Source organism: Bacillus rossius, chromosome 7 (assembly GCF_032445375.1).
Source record: "Bacillus rossius redtenbacheri isolate Brsri chromosome 7, Brsri_v3, whole genome shotgun sequence".
NCBI lineage: Eukaryota > Metazoa > Arthropoda > Insecta > Phasmatodea > Bacillidae > Bacillus > Bacillus rossius.
This window is the reverse complement of record NC_086335.1, coordinates 61443461-61462725: the sequence shown is the minus strand read 5'-3', so window position 1 is coordinate 61462725 and position 19265 is coordinate 61443461. Positions and strand designations below refer to the sequence as shown.

Genomic DNA, 19265 nt, shown 5'->3' with positions numbered 1-19265 from the left:
AAACACACGCGTTTATACTTGAAACGCTCATCATGAATTCGAGCATCGTACTTTGGTAAATGAAAAACTGAACTACGTTGTTACGAAGCGCAAGATGTTAAATAACGAGATGATCTGTATTATTTGTAAATAAGCTTTCCCCTAGCATCGCCAGGATTGATTCAGAAACCTAACTGAATCGAACTTGGATGGACGTACGAGGGTCGAGGTGAGAGGAACCGACGTGCCAGTTTTGCATTTCACGTCCTTTTAAATATTTTACAGCGTCGCTGCTTACGTCGCGCGGTGTCCCTCAAAGTGGAGGAGATGTTTTGGACGCGAGGGGGAAGGTGGAAAGGAAGAGATCGTCGTCTTCCCGACGCGTCGCGACGCGTCAGTCCGCGACGGCGCCAGACGCCCGCAGGAGATGCCCGCGGTACGCCAGCCGCTGCGGGTCTTCGCCGTCGACGCCGAAGCCGCGGCCGTGGTGCTCGTGTCCGCTGACGACCACCGTGGACTCGTGGCCGCCTCCCCCGCCGCCCTGGCTGAACAGCTTCTTGAGGCCCAGGATGGCGGACAGCAGGAGCGCGATCTTGCTGACCAGCAGCGCCTTGCCCGCCAGCAGGAAGAGGCCCGCGAACGCCAGGGGAACCAGAGAGCCGAAGGCCATCAGGGGCAGCAGCAGGAGGCCGTAGCCGCCCTTCTTGCCGCCGCCGCCTCCGCCGCCTCCGCCGCCGATGCCGCCTCCCTTGCGGCCTGCCACACACACAGATCCGCTCGCTGAACAAGGACACTCACCTATTATCGAAATGTGAAACGTAAAATCCAGGAGCAAGTAGCTATAGCTAGTAAATTTGTAACACATCCTCACAGTCTATAGTTTAAAAAAAATTATTGAATCTATCCTTTTTTAGGCACGTTATAAAAAAAATTGTGCGTGGAGTCCCTCCGCGCGGAAGAAGTGAAACTTCACTGTTTACTTCGCTGCATAGCAAGAATACCACGCGCATGTGCTTGGGATCGACCGACTCACTCTCTTTCTCTCTCCTACTTTCTACCTTTGTGTATCTTTCTTTCTCTCTCCCTCTTGCGTTGGAAAATTGGACGCTACTCGTTGCTAACGCTCGCGCTGGCCTGTAACAGGTACTTATACTACGCGCATGCGTTCGAGTGCCACGCATTCACTCTCGCTCTGTCTCTTTCTATTCCCCCTCCCCAGGACCGTTGAACGTTTAACGCAACAGTGATTTCTCCATGGTAGCGTTAAACGTTTAACGCAACCGTGTTGGAAGTCGTATTAGAAGTTTCACTTCAAAAACAATGAGGATGAATTTTTTACGATTTGCGCGCAACATGCAATGAAAATTGACAGTTTGAAAAAAGACTTTATACAAATAAAAATTTGTATATATTCTTTTAAGTCGTTTACTTTAGTAATTGATATTGAATAATGATCCATATAATTAAAAATATTTATTTATTGTGAATCTTAATGTCATAAATTGAGTTTATAAACGTTTTCAAGTTTTTTTTTAAAATGTGGGGTAATGTTCCATTATGTAGGATTTAGTTGCATCATACATTAATAAATTATTATTTAAAAAAATAATCAAAATAATGGTTTAGAATAAATATTCAGCATATTTATTTTAATTACTAATTAATATTTATGTGGTTAATTTTAATAAACTAAATAATTAATTATATACACGGTATATATTAATACTAAATACCTAGTATTTATTTTAAAATTTTTATTTGATTGAATTTTCTTATAACCACCGGATTTATAATATCACTCTAGTCCTTTTATTATATTATTTCTATTTATTATTTGCATGCAAAATTAAAGTTAGATTTTTTTAGTAAGCCAAGTAAGTATAACGTCTAACGTGTGTACATAAGTACAAGCAACCAATAAAATTTTAATAAATGATGTTCTTTCTTTTGTTATTCTTTATTTTATCGCACCATGGACCTTCCTCCGCCATAAAAGATGATTTCAAAAAAAATCCCTCCCCATTTTATTTTTGAGCCTGCGGCAAAACTGTTAATATGTGTCATCTTGACACAAAAAAGAACACTAGTTTTAAATCAACATAATCTTAGTTAGTTATTCTGCGGATATCGTCAGTTAACGGGTAATCAGTTTCTATTTTGAACACATTATTTCGTAAAAATCGTATTGAAGTGTTATCAAACGTTAAAATATTTCTTAAAACTACATGTAAACTCTCTTGTTCCTTCTGTGTGCTTGTATTTTTTTTAAACATATTTTTTACAACAGAACACAAAAATCGAAAGTTGAAATTATACGTTTTTATGAAGATCCAAATTATCAGGAATTCCGAAGAACACTTCGCTTTAACATCCGTAAGATTAGTAAGATTTCTAAGTGTGCAGTTAACACAACTTTAAAATCAGCTACAGAATTAAATGAACAGATAACATTCTAATCTATAGTTCATAACACTTCAATGAGATACGGTCCCTTAGTGAATATTCTATCTATGTGTTGGGAACCCAAACTTGGTTAATGTAATAATATTTTATTCCTAAATGCAGACACATAATAATGAAACTTTCCTACCAAAATTGTGCAACTGGCTAGCAAATATCATTGGACATAATCCGCTAATATCTGCCCAAGAGTGAACTGGCCATTGGAGATCCTCCACAGCTGGTATTGACCAATCAGGTGCAAGGACGTTCCTGCAGATCGATTGAGCCAATAGACGATTAAGCACATCTACATAAAGGAGATGGCACTCAATTTAACCTTTATGAGAGTATTTATTATGTAGCAAGGATATCGCGATGATTACGAAACCTATTTCCAAGAAAATATAGTCAACATAAATACATTTTTACCAAATTTTTGATGTGTTATACCTTAGCTCTGCATTTGGTAATTTCTTGAATGGAACGGAAATTTGTAACCATGGAGCTGCTATCTGTGGCGGATGGTGAAAACTAAAGTACGGAAAGCTAGAGGGAAACGTTTTAATATTAACGGTTTGATGAATTTAAAAAAAAAACTATGGGCATTATTTAAATAAAATTCTTTGTCAAAAATCTGGTCCAAAGCCTAAATTTAGTAATTGTTCAAGTCTCTTTGGCTTTTATCGGAGCCGTTTCATTATATAGTTTAAAATTTACTTCTCTTAAGCTAATAATGCAATAGTTGACGTAGCTGCTCCGGCAGCGAATTCTAGCGGCGGGTGCGAAAACTACGTGTGATTGGTGTCAAGAAATTTAGTTAAAAACGCGATTCGCGTATATGTTTATTACGCTAGGCATTGTACTAAAGAATTTTAAGTTTAATTTCATGTGAAGTGAAACTTCTTGTTTATTGGGTATAGATAGAGATAAGTTATTAATATTGATTTATTAAACAATGTATAATAATCGGGTATGCTCTCAAATGGAAAAAAAACTGAGGGGTAGACAAGCACAAGCAGCGTTACGAGAATTCCGTAGCATCACTGCTGCGTCATTGCTACCTCTTCCCTGCCGTCTACCCTTCCGGCCGTTACAACTATCATAAATAGTTTGCCGTGTTCCCATTCGACCGCTAGCGCATGCGTTGTGAGTGGCGTCGCCGCTGACGCACTCTCCTCCTCTACCGGTTCCCCCACCACGTACCTGACTATTACCCTCATGTGATCGGAATTTTCGTAACGCTCGAAAATTGTAGCCCTCTCGCCAAAGAAGTTTCACTTGAAAAAACCGAGGTGAGAATGGTCGAATAGATGTTCGACCTCTGGAACACGTGTTTATAGTCTTCGCTGCGTCGCCTCGATACGTGTAGGTACATCACCAGTAACTAACACGAGCACACGTGGTAACTGATCAGTGTAACATTTTTGTGGTACCAGTATTAAAATTGTTCATTCGCATTTAGTAATATATAGAGACCGGAAAAATTCGCGTATTCATTTCACGATATGATAGAATCCAAACAACTGTACCTTGATTTTGCTCCTCTGATTGGCTCTCAGTTTATCTGAAGGACTTTGAGCCAATGAAAAACCTTCAAAGAAAATATTATCGACTCACAAGCGTCCCAGTTGACAGGTGTCACGAGTCAGTAGCCAATGAGCGGGTGGCATTTGCCCGAGTGTGTGGGGGATTGTGGATTCTATCCTAGAGGTCATCCAAAGCGCGAATTTTTCCAGTCTCTAGTAATATAGCTCCCGCCTTTTGGTGGACAGCTGCGGTTAAAATAGTTTATAGGATACTGCGTGTTTGAAGCTTGGGAGGGAGTCATGTTTTCTGGTGTACTCCATCACTACTCCCAGTCCTTACCTACCTCTTCCAAGTCACCCGTTCAGGAACCAGCGGGGTAAATCGAAGACAGGCGCTTCTCTCAGTCCGAGACAAGCTGTTCGAGACGCCTCGCTGTTCGGGTGCTTGACTATTCGCACGTCCAACTATCCGAGTGTGCAACTGTTCAAGTGTTCATCGGATCACATTATGTTGTTCTACCCCGTGAACGTGGAACATATTCTTATGGTTGATTTATACTGAGACTTATTTTTACTTTTGACGTGACAACTTCTAATAAATCGATGAACGCCGGCTGCACGAACGAAAAAGTGTCCCGTTACGCACATTGTCCCGTTACGCTGTGTCCCATTACGCTCATTGTACGCTTGCGCCGCATCTATCTCTCTTCCACTCGATTGGCCTATGAATCTACTATTGTATTAAATAGGTTAAGGCGGGCTTTTCTAAAGTAGCTTTTCAATTTAGTACTTTAATAAACTATCATTTCATCAATGTTTTGTTATGACGTTGTCACGTTAACTATCGTCCGTAATCCGACTTTACAGACAACCATTTTTTTTATATTGATTCAATTTTAAAATTGTTTTCATTACGGAATATGTTACACAAAGGTTTGGTCATAATTGATGTGAACCATCTTAGCTTAGCTCACAGTATACGGCATTTGGTAGGAGTAATTTCGTGAATGGAACGGAAATGTGTAACCACGGTGCTGCCATCTGTGGTGGATGACGCGAACCAAAGTTCACAAAGCCAAATGGAAAATTTTCAGTGTTAACCTTTATTGAATTTTAACAAGATGGTGTTATTTTAATAAACTTACTTGTCGAAAATCGGGTACAAAGCAGAGGTTTATTATTTTTTCAACTCTTTTTTTTTTTCGCTTTAATCGGAGGCGTTTTATTATATAGTTTAAAATTTGTGTTTGATAATCATATGATTCAATAGTCAACGTAGCTGCTCCGGCAACGAATTATAGCCGCGGGTGCGAAATCTACGTGTGATTCGGGTCGATAAATGTATTTGAAAACACAATTTGCGTATATATTTATCACACTCGGCATTATTTTAAATAATTCAACGTTAAACACCGTGTCCAAGTCTCATATTATAAGTGTATTTGCAACAAGGGAACATACGAACTAGCTCATTACTAGAGACTGGAAAAATTCGCGAGTTCAATGACCTCCAGGATAGACTCCATGATCCTCTGTCTACTTGGACAAACGGCGCCTGTTCATTGGGTGCTGAATTTTGAGGCGTCTCAAGTGGGTAACTTGTAATTGGATACTTTTTTTTATTGATTGTCTCTAATTGGCCAAGAGTCCTACATACTAACAGTGAACCAATAGCAGAAGCAGCAGAACGGTATAAATATTTGAATTTTAGCAAATCACGAAATTAACCCGCGAATTTTACCGGTCTCTACTCATTACCGAGGTTAGATGTTACATATCTCTGGCGAATACTGAAAGAGACTCGCTGACGTATATATATATATATTTATTTCGAATAGATTTAGTTCGCATGGTTATGCACAAAGGCTTGAGCTGACGGGACCTCCAATTTTACAGCGGCCTCCGAAGCACTTGGGTACTGTCTCGGTACTCGTGTATCTGGGTCGCGCTGCGGTGTTGGTATCGGGAACCACGACACTGCCCAAGAGAGCGCCACTCCGTGGCTACCATGGTCACCGAGGAACCTGGGTTATGTTGATACCTTATCTCTAGAGACTCAGTTGTGTTAGGTTTGAGTAGTTGTTCAAGTGGCTCAGAGTGCACTTGCAATATTGGAGGACACATCGACCTCGAGTCTGAGTTCGTAATCGTACTTCGTTAAAACCTTGTCTAATGAATAGAGACCTGAAAAATTCGCGGATTCATTTCGTATTATGCTAAAATTCAAATAATTATACCTTAGTGCAGCTTCTGCCATTGGTTCACTGTTAATCTGGAGGACTGAGGGACAATTAGAGACCCTCACTCATAAAAGTGTCTAATCACAGGACACCCAGTCGAGACGACTCACAAGTCAGCAGCCAATGGACAGTTGACATTTGCCCGAGTGTGTAGAGGATATTGGAGTCTATCCTGGAGGTCATTGAACCCGCGAATTTTTCCGGTCTCTACTAATGAAATCACGGCTACCAACGTTTCGTTTAGACAGAGGGCCTTCGAGTCCCGGTCGAGGGATGGACGTAAAGTTGGTATTCGACTTTACGAGTCTCAAGCTTTGTTGCAAAGTCCATGAACTGTCAAATTGAAATTGTATGATACCCTTGTAAATGATAACGAAAAAAAATTGTCGAGTCCCTGGACTCGTGTTCTGAAGAACACGTGTACTAATCCCTGTGAGGTCTTACTGAGTTTTGCGTTGGTCATGTTTCTCCCCGACTGACAACTCCCCCGGTGAAAGCCAGTGACCTCGTCGTCGGGAGGAAAGCGGGTGTGGCATGCTCACCCTCCTCGGAGAAGCCCCCGAGCGTCGCCGCCCCCAGCTGCAGCGAGTGCGAGCTGAAGAAGCCCACGACGCGGTCGAGGATCATGCCGTCCAGCGCCGCCTCCTTGTCGGCGAGCGCCCGGGGCAGTGCCGCCTCCAGCTGCCTCTCGCTCGGCGGCGGCGGCGCCGGGTCCCCGTCGGCCTCCCCCGTCAGGGTCACCCCCTCGGCGAGCTCCACGTCCCCGGAGAGGCGGCGCGCGGCGCGGTCCATCGCCGCCACCAGCTTCACCTTGAGGCACGCGGCCGCCTCACCGCCGCCGCCGCACTCCGAGTACAGCCGCAGCGCGCCGCGCAGGTCGCCGAGCAGTGACCACCCCTCGTCCTGGGGTGCAGCCCTCGCCTCGTCCCGGGACGCCGCCGCCCTCGGCTCGTCGGGGACGCCGGCGTCCAGACGGTTGCCGTCGACGTCCGGCCGCGCCGACGCCGCCGCCGCCAGGAGGAACACCGACACCAGGAGTGCTCGCGGCCCGCTCGTCATGGCGCGGCTGTGGGTCTGAATGTCGCAACCGGCCCGACGGGTCCGGTCTTATACTGGGGCGCGGAGAGCCTGTTCTCGGATACCCCTCAAGGGTGAGAAAACGCAGGAAGTAGAGCGACGCGGAGAAATGGCGTCCCGCCCTCCCCCCCCCCCCTTCTCCAACCCGCCCGAAGGACGAATCGTCTTCAGAACATGCGCCGACGAGGTGTGGGTAGAGCGGCAAAAATTATCATCGGGGCGCCTCGTCGCCCGGAGGGGAGGAAACTGCTCCTTAAGTAGCGCGGGACATGTTGATTGGTTTAAGAAGGCGGAGGAGGGAGACAGCCTTCGGGAGCAAGATCTCCGTGGACTGGTCGCGTAGGCGAGTTTTCTGGTTTATAGTTTCGGCAGCGGCCAGGCCCGTCGGTGAAGAATTCGGCTGGGCGCACGCGGAATCAGACAAGACATTACGCTACGCCACACGATGCCTCGCGACAACTTATCACAGTACCGTCATTACGTTGTTTCTTCCAATATTCGTTAAAACAAATTAATGTCGTGATACTCCTTAAAAGATGGATTATATAAAAAAAATGGGTCTTTCCTGTAGCTACTCATCATACTAATCGATCTCCAGAACGAGAAAAAATAAATCACTGAAAATACTTTACATGTGAATATGTACTCAAGTTAAAGTAACGATGAGTTTTACCTAGGGTAAATAAGGGTATGCAACATACGACATGCCCGTGTTGACAAAAATTTCACACTCGCGCATGCGCAGAGCCCCTGCAGCCACCAGACAATCTGCTCGTGACGCAGTTGGAGCAGTCGTCCGATGTCGCCGCCTCGCGTCTGTGACGCGACAGTTTCATGGCGTAGCGTCTGATTCTGTGTGTGCGTCGCCTGCGTGTGAATACGCGTAGGTCGAATACCATCAGACGATATGTCGCGTCGCGTCCTTTCCTGTCGTGCCTGATTCTGTGTGTGCCCGTCTTTTCTTCGCAGGTCCGGAGTAGGCACGCCGTTCTCAACCGGAGGAATCCGAGGTCGTCGGCGACGTCTCTGAAGTGGGAGGTCCTTGAACTCGTTCACCAAACGCTACAACAGTGATGTTTATTCAACGAGTGAAAAAAAAAATCAGTAGAGACCGGAAAAATTCGCGGATTTATTTCGTGAGAGATTGAAATTCAAACATGTGTACAATTCTGCTGGTTCTGCTATTGGCTCGCAGTTTAACTGAGCTCTCTGGGCCAATGAGAGACTATCGACCAAAGAAGCGTCGAATCACAAGCTACCCAGTGGAGACGCCTCACAGTTTAGTAACCATTGAACACGCGTGTTTACTTGAGAAGTGCAGAGGATAATGGAGGCTATCATAGAGGTCATTGAATCCGCGAATTTTTCCGGTCCCTAATCATGATATGGAAAACCGTTTTATTCGAGATAATTAAGTGTTAAGATACCGTAGTATACTGAAATTTGTTTGAAAATGGAACTGAAATTTCCATTAATAAAATTACAGATATTTGTACATGTGTACATTCTCATGAAAGCAGCTAACTGTATCGCCACAAAAATAAAAAAATTCTCGTTACTAGTGGGTTCGGATTCTTGCCCGGGCATTTATGATTTAAGTTGTCCCTGTTCGTTCAACAGTTAAAAGTTATTTGTTAACCATTCACTGAATAGCTTTCCAGAATTAACTGCGCACATTAATAAGTCCAATAAAATATAAAGGTCAATTGTTTATTATTAGATTATTTTTTCCATGGTTAAAAAGAAAGATTGTATTCAAACATCAACCAATATTTAAAAAATTTTTGGAAGCGTGAGTGTGTATATATATATATATATATTCTGTAATGTTTCAAAATACGGATTTAAAACTTGCAAAAATATCTATAGTAATATGTTGTAAAATTTTACAGTAGTTTCTTTGAAGTTTTATAAATTATTTCTTGGCAAATGGATTCAAAATAAATCTTTTGTAAAAGTACAAAAAATGTTATCTTTGTTAGCAGCATATCTAGGGAAAATTTCCAAATCACACTGTTATACTTATTATTATATAAACAATTTAATTTTCCATATACACTGATATCCTGATTCTAATCTTGATTACAAACGTCGTCAGTTGTAGATAATTGCACCCGTTTTAATAAATACCAAAACTGTAAATTTATTCCAAAAGTTTTAAAAAAATTTATATAATTTTAAAAGAGTTGAATGTGATATTCAGTGTTTTTAGTTTGTGAACGCAGTTAGAAAACTTAATATCATTCCAATAAGTATTTATAATACAATAGTCAATTGAGTTTTTTACATAATTTTAAAAGAAATAGAACGATATTTTCGGTGTTTGTAGGGTTGGTGATAACAGAATAACACATTTTAAATTTTAATTCCAAGATATAGATTATCTTTAAATATGTTTATTCCAAAAAATAATTTCACTTCTCCCAATTGCACTGGATATGTAACACATATGGTTGTTTTAAAACATGAGTGTTTATATTGCATATGTGTAAGTACGATTTATTGATTTATATGCATTTAAAATATGTGTAATATTTTTCGAGGCAACTTTGGTAGTAAAATTAGATTTCCCTGTTTAAAAAATTAGAATGCGATCAATAATAATTTTTAGTATTTTTTAATTATAAAAATGTTTCCTAAGCTCGATTTTTAAAGTATTGTATTATGTTTAATTTTATATTTTAACGTTACAATACATTGTATTGTCCCAATGGACTAAGAGATTAAAATATTCTAGAAGTCCAACAATTATATAAGAACAGTGTTTGTTGAGTTTTAGGTTTTGGAATTAAGTCGCTAGATCTCTCAGTTATTTTTATTTTGTTCCGAACTGCTTTTTTTCTGTATGAAATAATTGGTGCAGATTGGTTTCAAAAATACATACATTTCTAATTTTTAAAATAGGGGATGTAATATTGTTTTTAATGGTTCTTCACTCCTCGAAAACAGTGTAACAATTATTTGGGATTATACTCGAAGAAGGCGGTCATATTAATATTAGAGGCTAATCTATACTATACTACTTCAATAAGTAAAAAAAAGCAACCAACTCTTGCTTTTTTATACCCGGACGAAGCATATTTACTGTAGCCCTAATGATTTATATCTCTTTTCAATGACTTTTAATAGTTTACTCAGGAAGTAGATATTAAATACGTTTCAATTTTGCCGCAAACATAATTCTTATCAACTTTAATACCACTATTGCCTGTTGTTTTTTTTTATATAATTTCTGAAAATAAGAATCAAACCACGTGATTTTAACAACAAATATAATGACAGTAAATTAGTAAGCTCGAAACTAATCATTAATGACAGTAGACCGGTTTGCGGTTGATTTTTTTTCTTGTAGTTATATTTTAAACGATTTGGTTGCTCCGCGCGTGGAAAAGTTGAAAACGCCCGAGGTCTAGCGACCTAGTTGCATGTCAACTCTCTGCCGAATATCTCTCTCTCTCTATCTCTTTCTCTCTCTCTCGGCCGTTATGACAATTACTTTACTACTCGGCCATTACTTAATTACTCGGCCATCTTCCACGCTACCGCCGCAATCCACGCCGACCCCCGTCACGCGACTGCGCAGTAGCTCCACTCTGTGTGCGACGTGTAATTGGCTAGCGTGTGCATGCCGCGCTATCAACTTTCTGTCGGATCCCCGCACGTCGATGACTAATCACTAGAGACCTGCAAAAATTCGCGGATTCATTGACCTCTAGGATAGACTCCACAACCCTCTACACACTCAGGCAAATGCCACCTGCTCATTGGCTATTCACTCGTGACACCTGTCAACTGGGACGCTTGCGATTCGATACTCTTTTGGTTGAAGGTTTTCCATTGGCTCAAAGACCTTCAGATAAACTGTAAGCCAATTTGCAGAAGCAATATAAAGGTACAGTTGTTTGGATTCTAGCGTATCGTGAAATGAATACTACGCGAATTTTTCCGGTCCCTACCAACGATCAACCCCGAAGCAGGTGTAAAGGTGTTTCCAGTCTGCTTGGCCGCCCGATGGACCCGCCAGACGACGGCGATGGTAACCTCTCTCTCGGCGCGCGTGCTGGCCAGCTGTGAACCAGCGCGATTGTCTGAAGCCGAGGGAACTCGTTCACTCGCGCGCGGGGCGAGAGGGCTGTGACGCAAAGAGACGGGATCAGAGCTTGTTTGTTGGTTGCATCGGCGCATCGCGACACCTGTAGCAGTGACCTTGCGGCGTGTGCAAACCTGCTGCGCACGCGGTCAGTTGCAGCGTCGAGTCAGGCTGATGTTTATCCATCACTCTGCTCGAACACGCTGCTACAGAAGTAGCGTTCAACCCGCGTTCTAAATAGAATATCCAATTTTTTTTTTTATTGATTTATGAATTATTAGGGACCGGAAAAATTCGATGGTTCAATGACCTCTAGGATGAACTCCATAGTTCTACGTACACTTGGTCAAATGTCACCCACTCATGGGTTGCTGTCTTGTGAGACGTCCCAACGTAGTAGCCTGTGATTCGATAAACTTTGGTCAGGTGTTTCTCACTGGCCCAGAGTCATCCAGGTGAGTTGTGAGCCAATAGCAGAGGCAACACTGAGGTATAACTATTTGTATTTTAGCCAAACGCGAAATGAATTCGCGAATTTTTCCGGTCTCTATGAATTATATACAAAATATATAGTAATGCACATCAAAGATTACACAAACATGATTAATTTAAAAACATGTTCTCATTTCTTGTTAGGGTCGACATAAATATTGACCTTTAAGTTTCTAAAAAAAACTATTAAATAAAAAAGGATTAAAATTATACAACACTACAAACAATTAACGATAGAGTTAGAATATGAATTTATTCAAAATTATGAAAACAAAAATAATAAGGAAACTACCCCCTTAATGCACAGCAGTTCGTGGAAAAAAATCTGGGTAGGCTGTAATTTGTACTGCACCCACTAAGGATTAGTTACATGTATTTCCATCATGCTGAAAGGGAATTTTGAATATGAAACAAATAAAATAATCTAACAAAATTGATTGTGCTTTATTTTTTGATGTGAATTCGGAGACCGTCTTACTGGACGGTCAGACGGCACGCCAGAGAAATCGCGACACAAAACCGCGACCATCTCGGCCCATCGTTCACAACCACTGGCTCAACTAACTCCATATCAACACCAGAATCATCATAGAGCACATTCACGTCCATTACCAAACAGTTTCATGCATTCCCCCGTAGCTTCTCTCGAGGTGGACGGCTGAAGCTCGCTCGAGCGCAAATTTCACGCCTCGTTCGGGGGCTCGTTTTGCCCCAATGACTAATTTCTCTCGGCTACTTTTTACCTCATGCGTAGAGACCGGAAAAATTCGCGGATTCATTTCACTACAGCCTGAAATTCAAATAGTTATACCTCAGCGCTGCCTCTGCTATTGGCTCACAACTCACCTGGATGACTCTGGGCCAATGAGAAACACTCAACCGAAGCTGTATCGAATCACAGGCATCTACAATGAGAGGGTGACATTTGACCGAGTGTACGTGGAACTATAAAGTTCATCCTAGAGGTCATTGAACCCGAGAATTTTTCCCGTCCATATTCATTCGATACCTACTACACTTCTCTGCCTTTTTAATTGCTTCTGCTTGGTCTTTTGTGCTTGTTTTTTTTTTTTTTCTCCATTTTGCGATTAAAGGCTCCAGAACCAAAGTTAGTAACTAGCATCACTCAGTGCTCACTCACGAGACAATTAAACGTTTAAATCACGCAAATCAGTCTGTTACTGTCGGAATCACATCTCTCTCTCTCTCTCTCTCTGACTTCGATTCGACGCTTCCCACCAACGCCCATTCATTACGTCATCACTGCAGGTGTTGGGGCAAACGTGACAAACACGAGCAAAGTCTGCTTAGCCAATATATGTTAGCTTCAACTCTGTAGCTTTCACAGTGTACGAGGTTTAAGCGGTGTCGAACCCTCGGCCGAAGTGACACCCAAGCCCAGATTAAAGACATTCATATTTCTGTCAGAAAAAAAAAACACGTCAAAACGTTATCATCGCCCGGATTCGTCGGCAACTATTCCAAGCAATTTTTTTTCCCTCCCTGGCGGCAGTAATCTAGCACAGCCGGACTTGCGTGGTGATACGTCCCTGATGGTGCATCGACATCACTAACCAGCACGTCTGGTCTGAGCACCGAGGGGAAATGGGAGCGCAATGGAAGCCAATTAAGTCTGCGGAGGCAATCACGGCCAGTTCCCCCGCCGCACCCGGTGTTTACCCGCCGAGTGCGCGCGCCGTGCAGTGCAGCCAACCCCGGAGCAAGAGTGTCTTCGGCCGCCTTCGCCCTGCCACAGCGACCGCGCGAAGCATCACCCGCGGCGGAGAAACTAAATTCCCTTTCAGCTCTCAGTCGACTGTAATTTTTTTTTTTGTAAATATAACAGAAATATTCACGTTAAAATTAAAGATACTTGTGAGTTTTTTTTGACGTGACAACGTCTAATAAACCGATGAACGCCGGCTGCACGCACGAAAAAAAGTGTCCCGTTACGCACATTTCCCCGTTACGCTGTGTCCCGTTACGCTCATTGTACGCTTGCGCCGCATCTATCTCTCTTCCACTCGATTGGCCTATGAATCTACTATTATATTAAATAGGTTAAGGCGGGCTTTTCAAAAGTAGCTTTTAAATTTAGTACTTTAACTAAACTATAATTTCATCAATGATTTGTTATGTTGTTGTTACGTTAAACTATCGTCCGTAAACCGACTTTACAGACAACCATTTTTTTTTTTTTTGCATTTACATGAAAACTGTTATCGCTACACTGGGTACCGATTTTTTTTTTCACAAATTTTAAATAATATTCTTTGTGATGTCCCAGTATCTCCGATGGTTTAAGTTATCAGTAAACCGTTCCCCGAACAGCTTTTCTGCATGAAAAGCGCATTATAAAACAAAATAATGTCCAATTGTTGAAAATTAGAATAGATTTTACATGGTTTAAAAAAAAAATTATGACGCATCAAAGTGGCCGTTCTAACGACGAAAATTATAATTCGTACTTACTAACAATCATCAGATTTTTTTGGAGGAACAATATAATGATGGCGATGTTAAACGTGACTTCAACTACGTCACAGAATGACGTCTCCTGGCAATTTCTAACTCCGTGCTTAAAACACAAGGCGTAAGACTATTATTGAACCTAAAATTTGCAACATTTTAGCCCGTAACCTAGAATTCGTACACAAAATTTAATCTCAAATACTATTTCATGTAATACTAACATCATCTATTTCAGCCAACATAAAACGATTGTGCAGTTAAAAAATAGTATTCATCAATAGTGAATACCTTTTTGAAGTTATACTTCTTTAGGCGCGTTATGAAATAAATGATGAGAGTGAAATTTTTAGATGCGCGCGCATCACTGTAACACAAAATTAACAGGTTCAAGCTGCCCGCTAAACACCTCATTAAGTCTCGAAAAAAATTACCAACAAAATAGAAATAGAACCTCTATTAGTCGCGCATGTTGGCACGCTCGTCGCCTCTGATCACTGTTTTCATATTTATAATATTTATCCACATGTTTCTAGTTTCTACATTCAAAACACGTGTTTTAGTTTCATACAAGTGCGAATTATGTATGTGCTAATAAATAATATTCAGTAGTGATTTAAATGGAATATTTTGATTAATATTATTTATTATTCGTAAAAAAATAGTAAAAAAATTGTGCCTTTATACTTTTTCAAGTGCTCCAATATAATTCAGGTTAACTATCCGTATGTATTATTTATTGATATAAATTAAAATATTATTATTTAATATAATACTAAATATTATTAAATTATTAATGTTAAATATTTATTATTGGTTATTTAATATTTACAAATACAAAAGAAATAAATTTAATAAAACATTTAATAAAAAATTTGTGATAAAAATTAAAATCGAACATCAAATTAAAATATCAATTTTTAATATGTATTATTAAATTGAATAAATAATAAATATTTATAAAAATAAATGAAAAAATTTAATGAAAACTTTTTGATAAAAATGAAAAGTGAATATTAAATTAATAAAAAATAAATATTATAAAATGAATAAACTTAAATTAAATATTTGAATTTATTATTAAATTTATTTATTTTCTTTTATAATATTAAATAATCAATAAAACATATTTAATATTAAGAATCTTATAATATTTAGTACAAATTATGTCATATATTTATTATTCTCTAAATTTTATTTATTTAATTTTTTTAAATTCAAACTGAACTTGATTGAACTACATGTATATGCTGATTCTTAATTCTTGAAAATAATTATTTTTCAGTCGTTAACCCACCTCAGGGCTCAGCGAACACCAGGGCCCTGTTTCAGAATTTGTTCTTAACTTGTAAATTTCAACAAATGTGTAGAAGAAATGAAATAGTGTGTTTCACAAAGGAACATATGATTACTTGTAATCTACTTAATAAAACTCTAACACTGACTGACATACAACGCACAGCTTAAACCTGTGGTTCTAGAAGCAGGAAATTTTGTATTATGTAATATAGGTGAGCACCAAGAAAAGATTTTTGAAAATTAATTCCCCTTAAGAGGACTAACATGCGATGAAAATTTGTGTATAAGTTAGTCATTTTTAAGTAAGAAATATGGAAATTGGTGTACAGTCTCCTGTTTTTAAATACAAGTCAGTTGTACAAGCGTCTTTGGAAATTATTCGAAAACGAGGATCAGATACTTTTACATCAGGCACACGGTGAGTCACTATTAAGTACTGACAAGTTTACAAGATAAATTGAAAATTTTACAAATTGTTGGTAACAAGTTTAGGTGCCAAGCTTGTATTTAAAAATTCTATTTTACCAAATTACTCTACAAGTCTTAAAAGTTACGAACACAGATTTACACGTGAAAAAGAAACTTAGATAAGCAAAGTGGCGTGGTCTAGCTAAGGTTGACTAGGTCGGATAACGAAAGTTAAGTGGAGTTATGTAAGATTATGTAGGTTATGTAGCACATATTTTATAAATAATGCAAAGTTCTTTTTATTCTATCACTTAATAAATATGCAAGAAAAATTAAATATATTATGTATATTCATAATATCTCAATTAATCATAAATTTTTTTTGCAAAGAGAGATATTATGTGTAAATGTATACACCTATATGAAAATATATATTCAGATGGAAATAATAATTTTTGTATTTAGATTTGGTTACAAAAAAACAAGATGTTTAAGACCAGTCTTTTTCTGGCGCCAATTAACCTGCTGTGGCATGTGTGTGATAAAATTCTTTCCAACCTTTTTTTCTTAAAGAAAACCATGAACTTTGAGAATTATAATTTCATTGAAAGTAGAGATAGCTTTTGACACCATCTTACCGAGATAAATGTGAACACATAACATTTATATTGTTAGGTTACAAATTTTACAAGTAACTTTCACTTGTATCTGACAGTTGTTGTTCACACAAGATTTGGTATACATGTTACTACCAATTTTTCGACAAGTCAAAGATATGTGAAAAACTTGTTCGTAACAACTTGTGATTACAAATTCTTATTTCTTACAATTTTTACTTACACAACGTTTACCTTTATAAAACAGGCCCCAGCTGCCGTTTTCACTACGTAGATTTCACATTGTCAAATGATTTTAGTAATGTCTCCCATATTTTCATATTTCTCTCAATTATTTTCTCCACAATGCAATTTAAGCACTAATAATTCTTTTTCGTTTTCTCCATTATTTATTCATCCAAACTGACCTTTTAATAGAAATAAATAAACGTTTTGCTCCACTTGAAAACAGAAAAATTTAATTCCTTTTTAATGCATGCGTAATTAAGTTCAGCGGGTAAGCGTTAAGTAGTTTCAAACATTTATTGAGCTTAAATTTTTATGATTGCAAATAAAATAATTTCCTTGTTCGTACATGATGTAAGCATGATTGCTTAGACAATTTTTAATGTTTATTTCACCTTTAGTAAATATGTCAGTTGGTATTATTTTTTTTCTGGGGCTGTTGCTTTTCAGTTATGCAATACTTGTTAAAACTCCCCCTACTTATAACTTCCACTAATTATAATATGTACAAACAATTTGAAAGGATTTGATGGTGTGTATAGGCAGGGAGATATATTTTTGTCCTTCAGCCCCTGTTTGTTTCACCCTTTTAAATAATGGTTGATCGTATTAAAAATTTATTTAAACAAAAGTTTTTGGTAATAATCCTACGAGTTATAATATTGTTCCGAACGTGAGCAAGGCCGCGACACGTGCAGGTGCACAGCTGGTTGACATCACGTGGCCGCGCAACATGAGACGTTCCGCGCGCACCTGGGTCACCGCTTCCCCTCCCTCCAGCCCTCAGCTCCCCGCGCGGCGCTGTTAGTTTGACATCCGAAACCTGACAGCTGCGGAGTTACGCGAGCTGCCGACACGTGTTTCGAGAGATTTCTGGCGTCGGGTCGGCACGGAATGACGCGACTGGTCCCAGCCGCGCTCGTGATTTCTGGAAAGCGCCGGGGCTGATATAAAAGCCGGGGGACGCCGGCCTCAGGGAGAGAGTCAGTGAGAGTTCAGGCGGAAGCTTTCCCGCGGCGGAGTTTCCGGGCGATACAGCGGTGAAGTCCCTGGACGAAGGCTCCAGGGCGAAGAGTTCAGTTCCGGGCGATAGTGTCGCGGGCGCGGCGGAGTTCCGAGCGAGGCGTCGGGCGAATCCTCGGCGAAGGCAAGTGCGTCGGCGGCGGAGGAAAGCGGCGACGGAGTCCCGCGGCGGAGACCCACGGGGGGTGCTGCGGCGAGAGTTGCGCCAGAAGTGCGGCCCCGCGAGGTGTGTGGATTGTGAGAAACGAGTGACTGGGGAAGCAAATTTATTATTAAGTGCAATTTTCAATTTAAGAAGATTATTTGTAAGTGACTTAAGTAGTGGCAATAAATAAAACTGTGTGTGATAAAAATCTTTAAAAGGGCTATCCATTTACAAACCCGGTAAATCGCAACAATACTTTCAAACGGATGTGATTTTCTTCATATTATAAGAGAAATAGCGATTGTTCTGTTTTTCAGAAAACCTTCCCCCATTTCTACCCATTTGTTCGGATTTTACCCGTAAATGAACTCAACCGAATTTTTCCGTTTCTATATTTTATTTATCAGTTTGAAAGTAATTTGTGAAAAATTACGGCAGTTATCGTGTCCACAAAAATTATATATATACATTTATACATATACATATATATACTTTTGAGTTGACGAACGTGTTGGGGTCTATGGACCCATGAAACTAAAGAAGTTGCACTATGGTAATGGCTACAATATGTAGTATATGTCCTAAATCTTCCTAATAAGTTCGCCTGGCCTGATCTCTAGCTTAGTGAGATACTGGTAGGAAATTTCTTATTTCCTAATCTTTTTTTTAGCGTATAGAAAAGTTTTTATATTATTTTCAAAAAATGATGAATGTTTTTTGACAAAGTTTACTTTAAAAAAATTTGTTTATAATGGTCACTAAATATGTTTTCAGCAGTAAAGAACCTTTTGTACCGGGTAACCGCTTAAATACCTAAGACACTAAAAACAATTCAAGCATTTAGTTTTGATAGTTGCACATTTAACTCTTAACAAATGATTCCACCAGAATAGTTGTATTGATTATGCGTGCTCATTTTTAGTCTGTAGTCACCAGTGATGTAGCACAAATTTATTTCTACCAGATTGAATTTGAGGAATTTGCATTTGCCACGAGAGATGTAAAATTCATTTTAAAAATTTCACTTTCACTCATACAAATTTACTTATAATAAATTTAAATATGCGTGTTAAGGAGCGTAAATTTTCTGTCTCATGCAATCACACAATGATTTATACATTTTTTGAATGCTGATAAATAATAACTTATCTGGTTTGATGTAAAAAAAATTCATGCTATTATGATTTCAATTTTTTTTAATTGTGCTAGTCTAAGTACACAATAAACTATATT

The 19265-nt window shown here is 39.5% G+C and overlaps 1 protein-coding gene across 1 annotated transcript; it reads right to left on the bottom strand.

The window, feature by feature from the left end:
• Positions 1–373: 373 nt before the first annotated feature.
• On the bottom strand, positions 374–7246 carry LOC134534579 (uncharacterized). The gene is made up of 2 exons (XM_063373060.1): positions 6730–7246; positions 374–735 (listed from the first exon to the last, which is right to left on the bottom strand). The coding sequence occupies exons 1-2, from the start codon at positions 7244–7246 to the stop codon at positions 374–376; spliced, it is 879 nt and encodes a 292-aa protein (XP_063229130.1).
• Between the last annotated feature and the right edge of the window lie 12019 nt (positions 7247–19265).